This window comes from Siniperca chuatsi, linkage group LG20 (assembly GCF_020085105.1).
Source record: "Siniperca chuatsi isolate FFG_IHB_CAS linkage group LG20, ASM2008510v1, whole genome shotgun sequence".
In the NCBI taxonomy this organism is placed as follows: Eukaryota; Metazoa; Chordata; class Actinopteri; order Centrarchiformes; family Sinipercidae; genus Siniperca; species Siniperca chuatsi.
The window spans coordinates 10923381-10940936 of NC_058061.1; the positions used below are offsets into that span (position 1 = coordinate 10923381).

A 17556-nucleotide genomic window follows, 5' to 3' on the forward strand; every position below is an offset into this window, starting at 1 on the left:
GTTTACAAATGCGAAGAAACACTCGAAGAACCTTGACCTCTCCCTGCCTCGAGCGCTAGCGGGCTGCATTGGTAGTGATAAGAAGCCGTCGATTGGCCTGCTAGATAACAGCGATCTGAAGCCTAAGTGACCCTGAGACAGTTGAAACAACAATAGATAGACAGCGATTGATAGGAGGAAAGACATAGACGGCTGCAGATAAAGAAAGTTGTGGCTGAGGAGAAGGATGGGGGAGAGATGGACAGGGACAGAGATGCAGACAGACGGTCTCATTTGTGGCTGGAAGGCTCAGTCGAGGTGGAATGCTGCAGGATCAGCCGAGAAAAGAGGAAGTGACCTCACGCAGGCTGGTCTGTCTGAGGGCACGCTGTATGCCCCTGTTTACCATGCCCTCAAAGGAGGCCACGCAGGACCTTTTTGAAGTGCCTGACCACCCCGCAGGCAGCCTCAAAACCTGCCGCCGCTGAACTTTTATGCCATTGGCTGAAAGTTATTCAATATTTATCCACCTATTGATGTGTATTTTTTGAGGGAGAGACTCCAAGAAACATTTTTATGCCTCACACAGCTCCTGAGGGAAAGATCATAAACAGTCCTTGCTTTGTCAACTTGCCTTTTATTGTGATGGTTTAATTTGACATTGTGGAGTCTTTGTGGATACTTAGCAGCAGGAAGTAGCTTAAAGCTGGTGGACAAATTTAGTAAGTGGTGTGTGTTATTATTTTTTTATTCAGACAGTGATTATTGCATTAACCCGGTAACACAACATAATATACCAGATTGATTTGTAAATCCATTACTTAAAGTGTGCATGTGTTGATAGCATCAACAAAGGTGCAGTAAAGGACTCAGCAGGAGTCCAGGCTTATGTTGGGAATGTCATGACATCAATTGGCTGAAAGGAATTAAACCATCTCATCTCACAGCCATGTGATGAAACTTTGTTTCAATTTTAGATAAAGAGCACCTCTAGAATGAGATATAAAATCATTTTAAACACAAGTAATTCTTATTGAATCACATTTCTTAATTTGTCATTCTGGGAATTGGGGCAGAAAAATGCAAATGTTAAGAGCATACACACAGAAACTACTTTACTGACATTCACGTGCATACACACACATATACACACGCACACACAGCCTAAGAGTCTAGAGCCTAGCCCTGGTCAAACAATGTCCCCATTGTTTTGTAGGCTTTCACTGGCAGCAGGGGACGGCTGGAGTGTTAACCATTTCCCAACTGTGCCTCACTGTGTGTTATTGTGTGTGTGTGTGTCAGAGGTAGTGAAGCATGGGCTCAGAGATGAAGAGAGGGAGGGCACTTGCTCCAAGTGTATGGTAATTAGTGTGGAGGAAGTGATGGAATCTGGCCATTTTTATGGCCTGCAAGACCTCCCACCTGAGCCTTTAGAATTACTGAACATGCTTATTTTATTCCCATTCAGTCTCACTGGTTCCTCTGAAGAACGTGTACTGAAAGGAGGCTGTGTGAAAAGAGCTAACATGTTTTTGATATTATGAAAAAAACAGAACTACGTCTTAGCCAAGCATTCAGAAAACACATGCCACAATGACTCTGTGGATCCCAACAATGGGCCAAAGGACTGCTGCTCTAGGTCTGTGTTAGAAAAGACAGAGCTAGGATCACATTCACCTTCCTTGACCGCTTCTCTGTCCATTTTGGAGGAATGGGGATAAAGAGGGTTTCCTGTGGTCTGAATGGGCCATGCACCTGGGCCAGCCAGACAATAGCCCAGGACTCTGGGATGCCTGGCCTCCTCAGCTGTTAATGAGCGACCCCATGGTCAGCAGGCACCTCCCACACACTGTCCATAGGCTTTATCTAGAAGGCTTTCTCTGTACTGACTTATGCCGACCTTAAACTGCTCTTTCCTTCTGCATTTTAAGCCTTTTTCCAAATAACCTCGCTCCCCCTCTTTTGTCTTCTATCTGTGCATGCACTCCTCCATCCACCATTAACCTTTGCTGCAAGAGAAATATCTCAGACATTCATTTACTGTCACTTTTGGATCCAGAGTCGTAAAACGGTCTTAGCATGTAGGATTGGGCAATATAACAGACATTTCCAGAAAATATCATGATATATATGGAAATCTTAAATTTACATATACTGTGATTGAAGATTTTATCCATATTGCCCAGTTCTTTTTGGCAAGTGATCCAGACCTCAGATAGAGACCATTGTGTCTGTCAGCTGTCTCTCACTGTCTCCACCAGACAAGACGTTTGTTCAAGGGGTCACGCTTACATCATCAGCTCGGGCCAAAATCTGAGGCAGTTGAGACGTGGCGTCAGGCCCGGGAACTGTGACAATGAAAATGAGAGCACCTCAGTGTTATTGTATCTATCCAGCAGTCTGGACGGCAGCTTGTTCCCACAGACAATCCACTCAGTGTTGGCTTAGTCAACAGCAATACCACAACAATGACTAAAGAGTTGTCTCGCTCCTTTATGCACTTAACAGAATAACTAAACATTTTAAAGAAAAGGTACCTGATAAATTTCCCCTATGATGCTAATGGTAAGGTCCAACCGACAAGAATTCAAAATGTCAAATTTAGCAGATTTTTTGTGTATATTGTGAATGTATGAAGAACATTGTTAATGAGCCTCTCTATTACAACATCTGATTGTAGGAAATGTGAATAGCAGTTTGTTGTATTGTCTTTGTGTGTTTCTCTGTGTGTGAATAGCTCTAGGGCCATTGTCATATTTTTTACTTGCTGTGGTATTTAACCATTATATAATGTTGGACATGCACATTTAAAAGGATAATACATATTTATATCTGTAAGTGTGTGTGTGTGTGTGTGTGTGTTTCATCAATAACCACAGTGTTCACTCTCTAGCTGTTATGAAAAGTTATCTAGCCGGCCCCGGGGTCAAGCACAAGTACAAATAGAACCCAGTGATCTTGGTGCAGAGAAAGTGACCTGCACAGTAGCTTTTAGGTACTGGAGCCCTTCAGTACACTAAAGGCCCTGTTGCTTTTCTCTGCATGTTCTGAGACTTCTACTAGCATGTCTTTTCTTCCTTAGGAAATCAATAACTCCCTTTCCCTATTTTCTTCCTCTTTTTTCCTTTCCTGTCCTCTATCATCTCCTGACACCTGACAGAGCGATCTGAATTTTTGCTCTTAGGGGCAGTAGATACAAAAGTTAACCTCTGAATGCCTCCTCCTATAAAGAAACTTGTATTTTAACAGCTAGTAAGACTAGGCAGCACACAATTTATATTTTAGTGCACACAGTGAAGTGATAAAAATATTAGAAATGACTGCTCTGGGGACCCGTAGTCAGCAAACCTTTTATTATAAACTTAATTTATAATAACATCACGAAAAACGTGACTCACTCAGATGATATTATTTACTCCTCTGTGCCAGATCATACTATCTGTTTGCAATTATAGATATTTAGAGCTTGAAAAATTGGTGCCAAAATGTGGTGGTGACAGTGGATCCCCAGACCAGCTGACTGCTCCTGAACGTCTGTAAAAGTGTAGATGCTGAGGAGATAAAATGTTCTACCAAAGTGAAATATTGTTATAACAACCAGCCAGCCAGTACTAACAGCCATGTAACCAGTGCAGAGCCAGTGTTCTCCTATTCTCTCTGTGTAAAATTAGTAATAATGGGGCCGAACATGCACCCAGGAGAAAGCTGAGCCAGCAGAGATGAGGTAGTAGTTTAAATAACTAAAAAGTCAGGGGATGCATTATTTCCAGGGAGAACACGTTGCTTTTGCATAAAACCTGGTCAGCTGGGATTGTGTGCAGATGTGTATATGTGTGTGAGAGAGAACGAAGAAGAGATGGAGAGCTGATATAATTGTGTGACTTGGGAACGTCCATCTTTGCCTTTCAGGGGCCCTTCTGCTGGGAATTCCCCGGACAGTCAGATCTGAGCCTTCACCAATTTCATTTGGTGAGAGATCTTTGAATTCCAAAAATATCTTGTTGGATTTATTTGGTTGATTCCATACGCAAATTAACAACTGATAATTGATGATTTAAAACAAAAATAATGAATGAAAAACCTAAATCCTGGTGATGATGCTGATAATCATGCTGTGTTGTGCTTTGTGCCATAATTCAGTGCTGCTGCTTTGTTGCTAATGCTAATGTCTAAAATGCCAATCCAGGTGATGGGATATTTGTGGAGGAGGGATATTTTGGATGGTACGTGCCTCATACAGTTGAACAAAGTACTTACTTCAAATTTTAAACACTAAACAGAGACTGTCCAGCTTCATGGGGTAGTCAAGGTGTTTTCTTGTTCAGCTTTGTTTGTCTTATAACTCATTTCTGTGTGCTAAGGTTTCTGTTTGCCTTCTTTATTTGGATTATGCCTAACCGGTCTCAGTTTCTGGATCGTTATGGTTTAATGACAACATCCTTTTAGCTTTGGGAGTCATTGTGGATGTATTTGGTTTGAATTAGCCTACAATCCACCAGCAGGAGAAGGGAGTCTTTCTGTTTTGTTTGTATTTCTTCGAGAAGCTGTTTTGAAGAGGGTTCTCTTTATTAACAGCATCTGGCTCTGAATGTAAGACAGAGAGATAGATGGAACAATAACACACACTGTTTATGTCCACTGGTTGAAGATTTGGATTAAATATAACCTAATCTGAAAGTGCTGGAACACTGCATGTCCTTCTCTAATTAAAAATAGTATTACAGTCTAGATTCCCCTGTCATTGTCCTGCCCTAGAATATGTAATTTAAAGAAAGTGGAACCTAAAGGTAAAGTTAGTCTTGATTTTACTGCATAGCTGACATGCTGAGGTCATCAGTAAGCCTTGTTTTGGTTTGCTTCAGTTAGGATCTATGAAGCTGGGAAGACGCTTGCATTATGAAGCCCCAAAGATAACTTATTAATCTCTCCAGAGGCGACCATGGCTCTGTGGATTGCCCACTTGAATTGTTTGACTAATCAATTGCCTGTTGATTTTGCACACTCTGCGGGGCCTTTGTTGCCAGTAAATAACATGAGTCCTTTAAAAAAAAAAGAAAGAAAGAAGAGAAATCATGCTTGATTGTGCAAACAGCCATTAATATGATGGTGTACTCTACTAGGATTTTTTTTAAAAGAAGCAACAAAATACAAAACATTCCTCTTCCCATGTTAACTTGCCGCCTGCTTCCCCTCGCCTTTGCTAGAACTTGTTTGACAAGGTCTGGCAGGATCACTGTTGGGTGTGCCTGTCTTTCTGCATGTGTGTCTTACAAACACACCTTTGTCTACACCAGCGTATCAGAAGTATCCTTGCATCTAAGGTGTGACTTGAGTTTTAGATGATAGGTAGTCAGAGCTAGGTCAGGCCAGGTTATAACTTTTATTTGTTTGCATACAACAACATGAACTCATTTAACCCAGAGATCTGACTTGCTGGCCTGCATCAAGGTTTAGAAGTGATATTGATAAATAATCTAATTTATAATGAACCACTCCTTTGATAAATTTCCCCAGATAGCACGATCCGCTGCTCCATTCTGCGGCCAGCCTTGTGAGCGACAACAGACTCAGCAGCTCCCTACACTACTGTATTAACACTGGAGGCCGTTTCACAGGGAAACTTGTTTTGACAGAACTCCAGGTGTCTCATTGTTGGGGCTGGCATGGTTCAACAGATTTACCAATTAGCACTGGGCTGAGGGCATAGGAAGGGTGGGAGTGGAGAAGAGGGGAGGGAAGAAATGAAACAGGGGGAGGAGAGAGAATGGATGAGGCGGATTTGGCCACAGTGATGGAATGAGATTTTGAGTGAGAGGTGCTGGTAGGGGAAGGTATGGAGGGAGGGGAGGGAGCTTGTGACCATATGGAGGCACGCTGGAGTAAGGCGATCCGTGACCTCGTCCCCCCCCCCAAGCAGCACTATGGAAGAGGCTGAGGTTTGAGCTGAGCCACAAAGAGGAGGGGAACTATGCAGAAAAAGAAGAAGGGGGCAGGAGGGTAGCAGAGGAAAAGGAGAAACACAGTGTTAATACATGACAACTTTTTTACTCAACGTACACCTTGTCTCAGCTGAATTTTTTGTGTTCTTTCAACTTAGGACTCTATGCAATGAAGCATAATTTAGGTAATTTGTGGTATTTTTGTTATAGATAAACTCCTGACACTTGCTTCTGTTGTTATGCGTTACTAACACACATCCATCTGCAGCAGCGTTGATTTGTTTTTGCTGCAAGTCCCCCTTGGCTTGCTGTTCTTACTCTGGTACGAGGCAGAATTGTGTGGGATTAAACACAATGTTATTACTCTCACTAACCCTCTTTGTTATTCCTCAGAAATGTCTGCTCCTTTTTCCAGGAAGTTTGGAAGTGAACTTTTGAGAACGAGGTGAAGTGATTAAGTGAATATCCCTGGGGTGGCCTGCAGAATTTAGAGCAGTATTGGCTCTTGAGTGTTATGACACTGACACACGTGCACACACAGGCATTGTAGCATGCATGTTCTGTAGGTACATGAGCACTGTGAAATCACTGCCCTTTGTTTAGTCAAAAAAGTGGGTTGAGAATATATAACTAGTGAGGGTGTGTCTGCAATACTCTGCTTCGTTCAAACTGACAGCCTTTCTGAAGTTGAAAAAAGTTTAACTTTTTAGAGGAGCGCGCTTTTTTTGTCTGTGTATTTGAGCCGACCAATCACGAAACCAAGAAAAGTCAGGCTTTCTCTATATGTAGGAAGCTGTCAGTTTACTGAGAAGTTGAGGGGTAGCTTTTTGTCTGATCTTTTAGTCTGTAAGCAGTGCATGGGGTGTCTTGTTTGAGTCACTGTTCAATATCAGGGACTATCAGTCTTTAGGAAAACTGGTGACCTGGGTTAACAATACAGTATCACTTCCTATTTTACAACTATCACTGACCCTTTACCAGTGCTGAACTTGTGAGCTACCAGGGCAGTGCTAAGCTAAATTAAGACATTAGTATTAGAATTCAACCATTACTAGGAGCCACATGTACCTAAAAGATTTGAGAAAAGCAATCAATCATCATAAAAGTGATCAATAATCAAACTAAAATAAAAACTAGGCGATATAAGGATGCACCAAACAAGTTATTGGTGCATCCTTAATTATAAGCTTGAGATCACTATGTGACCTCATGAATCTCTCTGGTTTTGTAATGACTCCCACAATTGCTGTGGCGACTGTCTGTTGTATACATATGTACAAGCAGCTTGTGATTGAGAGTGATGGAGACAGCTTTGTGGAAAGGGGGAGAAGAAGGGGACTAGAGTCGGGAAAGATGGGGAGAATATGAAGCCCCGCCAAATTCCCCAAAGAACAATTTACAGTTATGGATGAATACACTGTCACAGTCAAATTTGAACTCTGTGGATGTGTGTGTGTGTTGAAGACAGTGGAATGCTGAGTGATTCCAGAGAGCACTTAAGCTGCCTTGAATTCAGTTTTCTGTTCCCACCCGTGTTATAACAGGAGAGGGGCTTTTCTTTTGGAGTTTGCAAGGGTAAACACTGGGTATCTGCTTTTTAATAAGTAATTTAGCAACGTCCTCTGTCACCTTCCTCATATATTCTAAACAGTGTTTTCAGGTTTGTTGGGCCAGCCTGAACGAGACTAACCCCCCAATCTATTTGATTTTGTTCCTCTTGGCAGTTCCACTGAAGACCTATCTGAACTTTTCTTGGATTTGTTTGGCTCTGGTTTTGATGTGCGTGTTGTTATTTTTTTTCTTCTCGGTCTTCCAAGTCTGTGTAGTCGACAGTGCCTGAGTGCCAGGCCCTGCTTTTGTCTCGGCCCAGAGAAGGAATTTGATGTGAGACTTATTTTCCTACCCAGTCAGTTTCTTTGAGCATTTTTCCTCTGCTCCTGTTTTTTTTGTTGTTTTGTTTTTGTTTTGTTTTTTCTAATAGTCCTGGAAGTTTGGGACACTTCTTTGAGGCAGGTGATGCTGCGATTTGACTGCTCTCACATACCTGTGCAGGTGTGCACATGCTTTTGTATTTAGTTATCCAGCCTTTCAAAAAAAAACTACCCTAATTGAATGGCCTGTTAAAACGTCACTGAAATCAGTCATGTAATAGCAGGAGGGAAGTGTCATGGGGAGAAAAGGATACCTGAATTCCATGAGATTAAGGAGGATCATCATACTAGAGGTTTTGGATGAAGGGAGAGATGGCTCAATCCTGACGGTATATGAGCTGTTTTTCATGGGAGAGAAGTCTAAACTAATGTGTCAGACTACTTTTTCTCATCAGCGAGATGTGCTATAGACGCCCAGCATTGGCCAGACAGCGCCTGCAAAAGATGCAGAGAATTGCATGATGGGAAAAGAATAAACAAGCCTGTCACCAAAGTTGGGAAGAATCCTTAGTGCAGCGCTACTGTCAAAAAGCAGCTTCCATTTCATACATTATTAACATTACCTAAACGCATTATTTGTGTATTTATTCATTCATTTGTCTTGTTAACATCCTCCTGGAGTAAGATAAACAGCACGGCCAGACTGGCTGTGTGACAGTTGTGTGTGAGATTTGAATAAAAAGCCCACCAGCGTGATTGGAGCGAAACAGGAGCGGATTCTATGGACACCAGACTTCCTCTCCAGGCTCATTAAGGGACAGTAAGGCGATGATGTTGAATCGGCGCTCACTTTACCGGCCTGCCTTTTTCTTTGAACAGCGTCGCCCTCTTATCTGCAACATGCTCTGTTCCTCCATAACAAGACGCTCCCACTCCCATGCACACACACACTCTGTCTGTCTCTCTCTCTCTTGCGCACACACATTCTGCCTACATACACACTCTTCATACTTACTTAGTTTGTGTAGACAGAAAACTCTTAAGTATGTGGCTTGTCCACAGAATTTTGGCAGCTTTTGTTGTATTTTCTCCTACGCTATCGAAAAAGCCTGGTACTTGTTTTTTTTTTGTTTTGTTCTTTTTTTTCTGCACAGACATCACAAATGGATATTTTAATTGGAACTTTTGGCACTGTCTCCATCTTGTGTTGGAATGGCAGACAAGTGAGTGGCTGGCGAGGCCGGGGCTGGGCTGATTGGTGTGTAGCGAGGCGTGCCTAAATCAACTGGCAGCATGAATAGCTCGCTTGATTCTCACTGCCATTTACTGGAATCCATGGCATTTTTTTTAAACAAGATTCTTTCTTTGGAAAGAGTCTGGAATAACCAACAAGGGACAGAGAATACCTCCTGCTTTCTTGAAGCATGACTTCCCTTTTTTTTGTTGGTGCAATTTACTTGCCTTTATGTCAACTCACTTTTGGTGCTTTTGTAATGTCAGAATGAAATGGCTATCCTATGTTGTTGCTGTATCCCAGCCATAGATTAATTCACTGTACAACTTCATTTGAAGGTTTTGAAATGTACTCATGATAATGGAAATGATCACATTACCATAATGAATTATCATTGCACTCTTGATGTTTTTATTTTAAAGGTCTACTAACTCAACCTGTTGGGATTAGAGAAGAATAACAGAAACTGATGGAATCAGCCCTGAAGATAATTTAAAATATCTGCTGTTTGAAGTGACATTTAGTCTTCAAACTATGTGGCAGAGTTAGTTATGACTCTATTATGCACCATTGTGTTTGGATGTCTTAACTGTTGCAGGGACTTTAAGAAATAATGATGTCATACTAGGATCTTTGTGCACCCTTAAAGTTCAATCATGAGGACTTAAGCAAATGAATTAAACAGAGCTGATAAAACATGTTTAAATGGGATGTGACAGAGGTAGAAACCTGGGTAAATGCTCCACATGGTATTTTTATTTATTTATTTATTTTTTTACACATTAATAAACATTCCTGTAAATGGGCCAGAGTAAGCCAAGAGGCTATATTTACAACTACAACTATACCTATTATTTCTGTGCAGGACGTCATCTACGATCATTAATATTCACAAGTCCAAATTTTGTTAGAGGTTAAATCTGCATATGGTACCACTGAGTAGTTTATTCATTCATGTACCCTTTGGGGAATTTTTTAGGAAATATCCACTTCCTGAATTCAGGGAACTAAAACTGAATAGATCACCAACCCCAAATGACATGTTGGACTTGACTCCTGCTCCAGCGAAAGCTCACTATGGCTCAACTGCAGTAACTAATGCAAACCACATGCTTGAGCTGCACATCTGCATAAGTACACACCTGTTTAAACTGTGGACAGTCTTTTACCTCAAACAGTAAATTCAGGCCCACTCACGCCAGAGGCAAAGCAGCTGCAGAGCCGGGTCAGGTTGGAGTCATTGTAATCCTCCTTGACATAATGTAGTCCTTGTGTTAAGCTGGGCCTGTGTGTGTGTGTATGTGTATGTGTATGTGTGTGTGTGTGAGGAGGAGAGAGAATGGGAGAAAGATATCGTGTGTGTGCAGGTGGGATTGTATGATCTGTATACTCTGTGCTTGCAAATAAGTGTTTTTGTGTATGTGTGTGTGGTAGTGGGCCTTTCTCTCCTGGCTGGTAGTCAGTGCTGTGTAATTACCTGGCTGTCTGCCACCAAGCCCCACTGGAGCAGAGACAGAAGTGGAGCTGTGTCTTACACAACGTAACACAGCAGCCCATCTGAACCACTGGCCCAGAGTTTGTTTAGCTTGGGGTCTGGACACAACATGCGATCTCTTGAGACACAGGCGAGTTCAGGGGAGATTTCTAAAGACTGATGAATCAAAATGTATATATTTTATATTATATTGTTTTAGAATAAATAGGTTTGAAGTGTATCCTCGTTTCCGTATAAAAATTCATGTTGTTGACAAAACAACCTAGAAATAGACCACACATAAAATTCACATCTTAAGAACTCTCTTATTGCTGGGGTCATGATCATTTTGGTAATAATTAGAACTGCAAATAATGATTATGTTCATGACAAAAAATTAGGAAAAATGCTCATCATGAGTTCCCATAGCATCTTCACATTGCCTGCGTTGTCCAGCCAAGTGTCCAAAACCCAAAGGTATATAATTTGAAATAACATAAAACAGAAAGCAGCAAATTCTTCCATTAGAGATGCAAAAAAACCCAAAACATTTTTTGCTTGATTAATGGATAATTAAAACTGTTGATTAGTTTTACATTGACTAATTGATTTATAGAAGAATCAGTTTAACACTAAAGTAAATACAGGGCCACAAGCGAGAAAGTGTTGTGAAATGCAGCACTACTGCTACAGGGCAGAAAGCTCTTAACTGACAGATGCAGACGGAAACAGGGCCAGCCAATCAGAAGTCAGGAGAAGCCACAAGATTTATAGCACTGGCAAAGAGAATATATCTCAACTGGTATGTGACTTCTCATTGCTTCCCCAGTCACTGGGGAACTGATATCTGCTCTAATACTGAGGTGCACCCCCTACCTGTAAAGGCCAGGTCCTAGGTGCACAGGTGAGCACATGGCACACAAGCTGCACGAGTGCATACTGCAATGTCAGCCTGCCTCTCCCGCCATTAATTGTTATATCTCCTCAGCCTTGATATGAGCAAAAAGGGAGGCCTTGGCAGAACCTGGCACATCAAAGGCTACCTCCCCTAGTCTTACAAGTTGCCTGTCTCTTTGGAGGAGCCCAGGCTTCGGAGAGCCAGAAAAGGGGATTGGAGAGGCGGTGTGGATTCCCGGCTGGAATGAGTTTGATGGGCTAATTGTAGCCCCCAGTGGACACAGACACTCATCACAGAGGCCCGGCAGAGCAAGGAGCTCTGGATGAGAAGCTGCAGTAGCTGGAAAATACTCCTGCTAGCTTTCCTCTCCATCTCTGGATCTCTGCTCATGGATCTCTGGTGCCTTTGATTTCAGTATCCTGTCTTGAATATATGGATATCAGAAATATTCCCGACATAAATCACTTCTCAACTGTTCCCTCACTGGTTGTGCTATACATTTCAGTTTTCTTTTCCTTGGCTCTGTAAACCTGGCAACTCCCTTGAGTAGTCCTGCCCATCTTTGTATTTTCTCACAAGCCTGCAGTTTTTTTGTGTGTTTTATGAGATGGAGCTAATCTGCTCACTTCGACATTCTCCATCGGAATTGCCACTTTCTCCATGCGATGGCGCACATTAATGATGTAAGCACTTCGACAAGCCTTGACAGGAGTGCATGTTGGTCACTACATTTAATAAGCCTTCTGACCGCACAGAATCATAGGCAGAAACATAACACAATGCGTAACAAAGCAATGTAATGCACAGACAAACACGCACAATCCTTGTGCCTTACTCCCAACAACATTACCAACTGGCTCGAATGTAGTGGTGATCAAAAAGGCTCTCCGCAGCTTTGAACAGTTCTCTTTTTTCCCCATCTGCATCAAAAAGAAATCAATAGCCGAAACTTTTGAGCACATGTATCTGTTTCCCCCCCATTGCACCTCCTCCCAACTGCCAGTTTGGCAGTTGTACATTATGCCACAAGAGTAAAACACAGTTAAAAGTAGAAAGGCACAAGGAGATGACACCAGCAAGGAAACTGCTTGTGTTGGGTAGGGCCCTGGCTGGGAGAAAATCAATGGGAGGGAACACTTCCATACACGGAAATGGCACAATGGGAGGGAGAGGAGGGAGATTTTTTTTTTTACTGAAAAATGATGCATTTGTTTTACCCAGGGAGAGAAAAAGCAAAGATGAGGAGAGAGGGAAAAAAACACTCTTCTGAACATCTTTTGAAAAAAGCAAGTTCTTTGGTGAGGTTCAGTTGTGTGGTTAAGGTTTGTTTTATCCAACTGTGCGGAAGCGTGTGTAGTTGTCTTTCAGGTCTCTTTTTAGTTGAGGCGCAGAAAGACTACTCATGGCATGTTCAAGGGCACTCAGTGGACACGGATGCCCTGCAGGAGGCGGAATTATGAATACAACATGAGTAAACAGACACCTACATATACTATTAAATAGTAAGCCTAGTACTTGGCAAAAGACCATCCTAATTTGAGCTGGTCGGTAGCAGTTCAACCTTACTCTTCTGAGGGTCATTGATAAAGACTTGTGAAAAATCAGCTCTAATTTGCCTGATAGTGGAATGATTTGCACATTGGCAGTAATGTATTCCAGTGTGCATTCCTCCAATACAACCCTTTTAGTATTCAGTTTAGTGATAAAGGATTTTTTTTACACAGCAGCTGTGAACAAAGAATACAATAGCACACAAACTCGAAACACAATTCCAAGCCTGAGCCTTGAATGGCATTCAGACTTCACTGTGACTGTGCAAACCCATTCAGTAGGAGTACGCAGCGGTTGGAGAGATGGTATCAAGTTGCCTGCAGATGGAGGTCAGTGTGACTGGCACAGTTGGCACCTTGGCACAGCGGCAGTGTGCTGCAGCAAAGGATGCGTCGACTGAAGGGGGGACTGGGGAGCGAAGCGTTTTTCTCACTTCTCCTTTTTTATTGTCTGTGCTTCCTGTTTTGAAAGCCATTAAGGAGCAAATTTCCTCACAGCGAGAGAGGAGATGAAAAGGCCCGGTCTTTTGAAACATGTCCAAGCACAAATGTGAAAAAGAGGGGGAATGATAGCTATCTGTAAACATCTCTGTTGAGGGGTCGACGGAAAAGGAATTGTGAGGGAATGATAGATTCATTTGCGTTCTTTTTTTTTTTTTTGATTTGCTGATGAAAGAGATGCTGCAGTTTTTGTTCCAAGCCAGCTGTATTGCTCTATTCACAACCACACTAATATATCAGGGCAGGCTCACATAACTACACAGCCAACACCCCCAATCCCCCTTCCGAAAATGCTTTGTGACATCTGCATCCACACATGTCTGCATTCACTGTAGCCAGTGAGTATTTATAGACGAGTTGGTTTTGTCATCCATTGATCCCTTCAGGTTTTCTGATCACAAAACTGTACTTTTAAGTAGCTTTTATGTGGCATCATAAAGGTAATCTACATATATATTTGAAATGAGCACCTGAGGTTACCTGCAGAACCTGACGTGGTTATGAAGACTCGATCAGCCTCTTGGCAAATCTTTGTTTCCAGTCCAACACTGGTAACACCAGTTAGTCATTTCGTCTGTCACAGCTGTCATTTCTGTTTAGTATCTGTTTAGTTGGCATACAGTATATTTATACCAGTTTCCTTTCAGTGGTGCTTGCCTGCCTAGTTTCTCAAGAGTAGCAGTAGCTTGGTGCTGCAGACTCTCCTCCTCCCTCTCCTCTTCCTCCTCCCTCCTCTACCCCTCACTGCCCCTGAGCCTGGCCAGTCTGTGCCTCTTAATAAAACTGACAGGCTCTAATTGGGCTTAATTGCACCCTTCGGGCGTCGTCAAAAGGAGTGTTGCTAAACAAACTGCAGGGTCTGCAAGCAGGCCAGCCAGTCTACGGCAGCACATTGGCCGCTGAGCTCATGCCTGCATGTATGTGTACAAATCGCCAAAGCTGTTGTATAAATGTACGGTATATGTGAGTGTATAATGAGTAAGCATCAAATTGAATTGTGTGGGTGTATGTGCAAGAAATGTTGGAGGGATGTAGCAAACCATTCATTCCTCACAGTGAGCCAACTGAACAAGAGCTCACAAGTCTGAGAATCTTATATATTCAAGCAGGCAGCATCACCTGGCTGTGAATCTCTCAGCGCTCTCTGCCGCTAAATCGGCACCGACAGTAAAACAGAGTATGTGTGTGTCTTTGAGGAAGTGCCTACAACTCCAGGTGTCAGAAAAGCCTTTTAAATCCCCACTATTATGAAAAACCCCAACCAAACAAATCCCCGCCTGCTTTTCAGCGGTATAAGCAAAAAGATGAAGTAGTGCTCTACATCCCAGTAGCACCACCTCCTGGTTAACGGACAGGGGCGACCATGATACTGGCTCCCATTCAAACGTGGTCTAATTCAGAGAGGTGGGGCAGGCACTCGCCACAGGGGCCTTTGCTGGGTCACTGAGCACAATCGATGGAGAGGTCCAGATGCGATTGAGTCATTGAAATGGCAAAGCCTAACCTGTGTGTGTGTGTGTGTGTGTGTGTGTGTGTGTGTGTGTGTGTGTGTGTGTGTGTGTGTGTGTGTGACGCAGCGTATGAGACGGTGGTGACCCCTAAAGCTGCGACCCGCAAGTAAAAAGAGACAGAGATAATCACATTGAGCACAGCACTGTGCTAAAATTCTTCTGGCCATTTCTTCCCCCTTCTACCCTTTGAGCTATTTACTCATTACAGCCTTTCACAGTCTGTTAGTCTTCCCGGAAAGTTTTGGAGTTCCAGTTTGTTTTGAAGGCATACAGCTTGATACAAAAATATGCCACAAACAGGATGATTTCTATTGTGTGCAACCCAGAGTTTTTCCTGGGGTGTGACTATGCACGATAGTAAGCATGATTGGTCTGCGTACAGTAAAGGCAATGAGTCTGTTACCTTATTTGACAGAAATCTATACATTTTCCTGCTATTTCTGACCATTTGATAAACAAAAATATAGGGCTTTACCAAATGTAATTTTACATTTGAAGCTGCTATTGAGGTTTTCGAACGAAGCTTTGAATGTCTGTTGTCATATTTTATGATGTCATCACCCTAAAAAAGAAAAAAAAAATCAGCGAACAAAATTCTCAGTTTGAATAGTGATTCATAGGATTTGTCGGTTGCTGTTTGTACACATGATTCAAAGTTGGCCCCATGCAGAGAGAGAGAGAGAGAGAGAGAGAGAGCAGCTGTGGTCGAGCGAGCTAGAGAGTGAATGAAGAGAGGGAGCGGTGTTAGCGAGAACAAAGCAGTGAATAAGAGAAAAAAAAACATTATTTTCTTTATTGTTTCACGGCGGTTACATTCTGAAGCACAAATAAACACGGCCACAGCTCCACACATCTCCGCACAACCCTGCGGGAAGGAGCCACATTGTTGGATTTTGTGTGAATGCAGCCCAAGCCATGCTTCATCCGCCTCTGCTCTGCTTGTGTGTGTAGCTCAGCCCCGCCCTCGGTCAAACAGACACATAGACCTGCAGCTCTTTATACATCCATGACACAGACAGAGAGCAGAGGAGAGAGACAGAGACAGCAATGTAACCTGGTCGCTATGTTTTTAAAGAGTTCCGGCTTTTATATTATGAGAAATCACAGGAAGTCCTCTCTCCTATTAACGCCAGCTTCACAGCGGAGTGTTCAGGCCTTGTCAAAACAATGCAGCTTAGCTTGTTTATCCAGTGCCAGCCACATGTGTAAAATATAGCGGCTGTGGATGAGCGGGGGAGTTGACTGCTGGAAGTCAAAGACATCGTATTTAAGTTTATGTTCTGCTTGTTCAACAGTTGTTTGATAAATTGCTATTAAACACATTTGAAGAGGATTTGAATTGTTATTTTTATTCTCAATTCTTATCCTTTTGGCGCTGGTGATTTTCCTTTGGCGCTGGATAAAACCTCTTTGGGGGGCGCCAAAAATTCCTCTATGCGAGAAAAACTGCAAGCATGTTATGCCAGGAAAGACACGGGGAACGAGGCATCCATGGTGTTTTTGTCCAAAGCTTAAAAGTCATGTAATGATGCAGTGGCTGAGCTGGAGGCCCCATAAAGACTGGATGGGCCTCATTTCAGTGGCCTGCTGCTGCTCCAGTGCCTGACTAGTAGACTCTGTCACCCCTTCTTTTAGGAAAAGAGGCAGAGCACATAATTAAGATATACAGCCCAGGGTGGACTGAATATATAGACTGAAAATATAGAGGAGCAGACAAGTCAGCCTCAATCACAGCCTGTGGTTTAGTGTTTGGCTGCAGATGGTGCCCAGACCTGTACGAGTGTGTTTATCAGAGTGTGTCTGTCTGTTTGTGTGTGTATGTGTGTCTGTCAGCAGTCTGAGCAGCATGCTATAAAAGGCTGGTGAGTTGAGCCATAGCCTCTCTGTGTGTCGGGGTCACAGTGAGCCAAACTGTTTGTGCGTGTATGTGAACACGTACACACACTCTATGTGGGTATTCTATGTATTTATTTGTCTGTGTGTGTGTGTGTGTATGTGAACGACGCTCCCTGACCTAAAGTTCCTTCCCCATTCCATCTCTCCGTATTCATCCCTGTAGTAATATATAATCCTGCCGTCTCGGGCAATAGTGTGTATCTGAGGGGACACATCCTCCTGATCCTTCAATTTATGCCCAGTGTTCACACACATACACACTTTGCTGCTCACGCCTCAGTTGTTTCAGTGCTTTGTCACTCTCTAATGATAACTATCCATCAATGGTAGGGGCGTTGCTCTTGGAAATGAAGATGGATTGAATTAGTGTTGAGTGCTCTGGCCGCTGCATTGCGGTGGCAACCCGTAATTACACTGTCAGGACCATTGAACCCCCCTAAACGAGACGTTGAACTTAACACATTTGCACCAGTGTTGATTACAAGGTCTTTTAGTCTGGGCAGATTCACATCATGTAGTTTCTAATAGCAAGTGAAAGGCCCAGTCATTTGCGGAGGATTAGTGTATTGTGGTGTGTGCAGCGGCTCCCTTGCATTGAATCAACAGCAGTGATCGACCAACTTCTGCAAATTTACCCTTATTGTTAGAAAAATGAAAACAATAGCAAAAGCTTCATGCAGTCTCATTGTCCCATTATGAACAA

At 42.7% G+C, this 17556-nt stretch overlaps 1 protein-coding gene across 1 annotated transcript in view; it reads left to right on the forward strand.

Annotated features, from left to right (window-relative positions):
* Positions 1-17556, forward strand: part of tcf7l2 (transcription factor 7 like 2) — an 88650-nt gene that overhangs the window by 33281 nt on the left and 37813 nt on the right. Inside the window, 1 exon segment of the mRNA XM_044178257.1 lies at positions 3889-3948. Within this exon segment, the coding sequence (XP_044034192.1) occupies positions 3889-3948 (60 nt within the window).